Source organism: Geospiza fortis, unplaced genomic scaffold, assembly GCF_000277835.1.
Source record: "Geospiza fortis unplaced genomic scaffold, GeoFor_1.0 scaffold174, whole genome shotgun sequence".
NCBI classification, from domain to species: Eukaryota; Metazoa; Chordata; class Aves; order Passeriformes; family Thraupidae; genus Geospiza; species Geospiza fortis.
This window is the reverse complement of record NW_005054480.1, coordinates 1,290,090-1,292,204: the sequence shown is the minus strand read 5'-3', so window position 1 is coordinate 1,292,204 and position 2,115 is coordinate 1,290,090. Positions and strand designations below refer to the sequence as shown.

The 2,115-nt window shown below is 56.6% G+C and overlaps 1 protein-coding gene across 1 annotated transcript in view; it reads left to right on the top strand.

Moving 5' to 3' along the window:
• The window catches only part of LOC106631992 (avidin-like), a 1,865-nt gene extending 87 nt beyond the window's left edge, over positions 1 to 1,778 (top strand). The window contains exons 2-5 of the mRNA XM_014310060.1: positions 776 to 868; positions 970 to 1,183; positions 1,534 to 1,654; positions 1,745 to 1,778. Coding sequence (XP_014165535.1) covers positions 776 to 868; positions 970 to 1,183; positions 1,534 to 1,654; positions 1,745 to 1,778 — 462 coding nt within the window. The remainder of the gene's footprint in view (positions 1 to 775; positions 869 to 969; positions 1,184 to 1,533; positions 1,655 to 1,744) is intronic.
• The last annotated feature ends 337 nt before the right edge of the window (positions 1,779 to 2,115 follow it).

Here is a 2,115-nt window from a genome sequence, read left to right as displayed (position 1 = left end):
CCGGAGAGGTGGAACGTGATGCGGGAGCTGCAGCCCTTGTTGGGGATGGGACACGCGCGGAAGACCCATCTGCGGGGGGAATACTCGGCAACAGGAGGATCCCCTGCTCCAGCGGGTACCCAGACGGGAAACCCACTCGAGGGAGGTGAGGGAACTGATGCTCCAGGGTAGTCCCTGTGCCCGGGAGGGATGTGCATGGAGATTCCTTCCCTGTTGCAGAAGCGATGGATGTGGAAATCCCCCGCTTCCTTCCCAGGGACTTGGAGGGGAATTGGGGTAGGGGCAGCATGGGGATCCTGCCCCCGGGGGTGCCTTGCCCCTGTCTCAGACAGTGCAGTGCAGCAGAGAGCAGGCAGTGCTTAGAACTGCGGGTGGGATGTGCAGGGCTCTGCCTGAGACAGAGCACACTGCGGACCTGAGGGCTGTGCCCATGCCAGAGAATTCCCTGTCGTGCTACACATGTGCTGAGCACAGCACAGGTACCCACAAACACGGGCAGACGTGCCCTGGACTCACACAGCTCACCTGCGCGGGCTACAGCAGGGGTTCCACCCATGTTCCTGCCTGTCCAAGGCTCCCCACCTTTCACTTTTCCTCTTCACCTCTACCCTTTGCTTGGCTTACCCCAGCTTTTGGCCCTCTTGACGTAGCTGAGATAGCAGCAACTTTATGAATCAAGTATTTAGAAATGAATGCTTGAGCACTCTCAGGACTCCAGAAACACTCAGCTGTGTCACCATCCACAGCCTGACCTGTGTTTGTGTTCTTTTCCAAGATCCTCTGCCAGGGAGTTGAGCACCCTGGTGAGAAAAAGGCCAGCAAGAAGGAGGAAAAGGCGACCGTGTGGAAGAGCAGAAGGCACATCAAGGTGAGTGCCAGCACTCATGGGCATTGAGAGGTGTGTGCAGGGGCTCAGCCTGTAAGGGCTGTATACAGGCAGCCCCCAGGGACACGCCTGCTTGTCCCCAGCCGTGCAACCTGACTGGCTGGTGGGAGAATGACCTGGGCTCCAAGATGCAAGTGTTCGAGGTTGGCAGGGACGGAACCTTCTCTGGAGAGTACCACACCGCCGTGTCAAGCACCCAAAAACCCATCCAGCCGTCCCCACTGACTGGCTCCCAACACCTGGATGAGGATGGACAGTGCACCTTTGGCTTCACTGTCAACTGGAAGAAGTTCTCAGGTCTGTGGTTGCATGATAGATGTTGTTGGGTGGAGTGGTGGGATGCAGAGGGGAGCTCAGGTAGCTCCTGGTGCTCATCCCAGTTCCTCTGTTCTCTCTGCTGTCCCCTGTCTCTCCTTCCCTGACCTCTCCTCACTGTGGATGGTGTCTGCAGACAGCAGTACACCTCCCAGAACAAGGTCTGGGGGAGGCAGCACCAAGGGTTGCTTTGACAACCCCTCTGCCACGCACCATTTCCCTCAAATATCAGGATCCACTCAGGCTCCATGAGCACTAAACTCACTGATGCCTGGGAAGCTCCAAAGTCACCTGGGGTCATGTTGGGATGCTGACAGCCACCACTGTTTCAGACTCCACAGCTGTCTTTGTGGGCCAGTGTTTCAATGGGGATGACGGGAAGGAGGTCCTGCACACCTCCTGGCTGCTGCGGGAGAAAGTGGACTCGGAGCCGGATGACTGGAAAGCCACCAGGTGAGCCAAGGAACCCCCAGTCCACCTGGGATCCCTGGGATCCCTGCCCTGCTGCTGGCTGGGCACCAATGAGAGGCTGCTTCCCCACAGGACTGGGCGCAACACCTTCACTCGAGCGGGCTGAAAGAGGGAGCAGCATCTTATCCTGGGAGACTGGAGCCCCCTCAGCAGGATCAGTGTGTACTGGCATGCCCTGATGTTTCCAGCTCTGGAGGAAGATATCCCAAAAAACAAGAAATAAAATTAAAGATATTTAAGCACAGCCTTGTGCAGTCTGTGGATATGTCCTGGAAAAGCTGAGCTAAAACACAGTGGAGGGTGGGTGTGGGATGAAACTTTCATTCTCTTATTCTGGGAATACACTGGCCCCAAGAAAGCCCCTTTTCCAGCCCAAACAGGATGGTGCATCCCCAAAGCAACCCTGTGACACTAACTGTGACCAGCACTCACTGTTTCCTGCT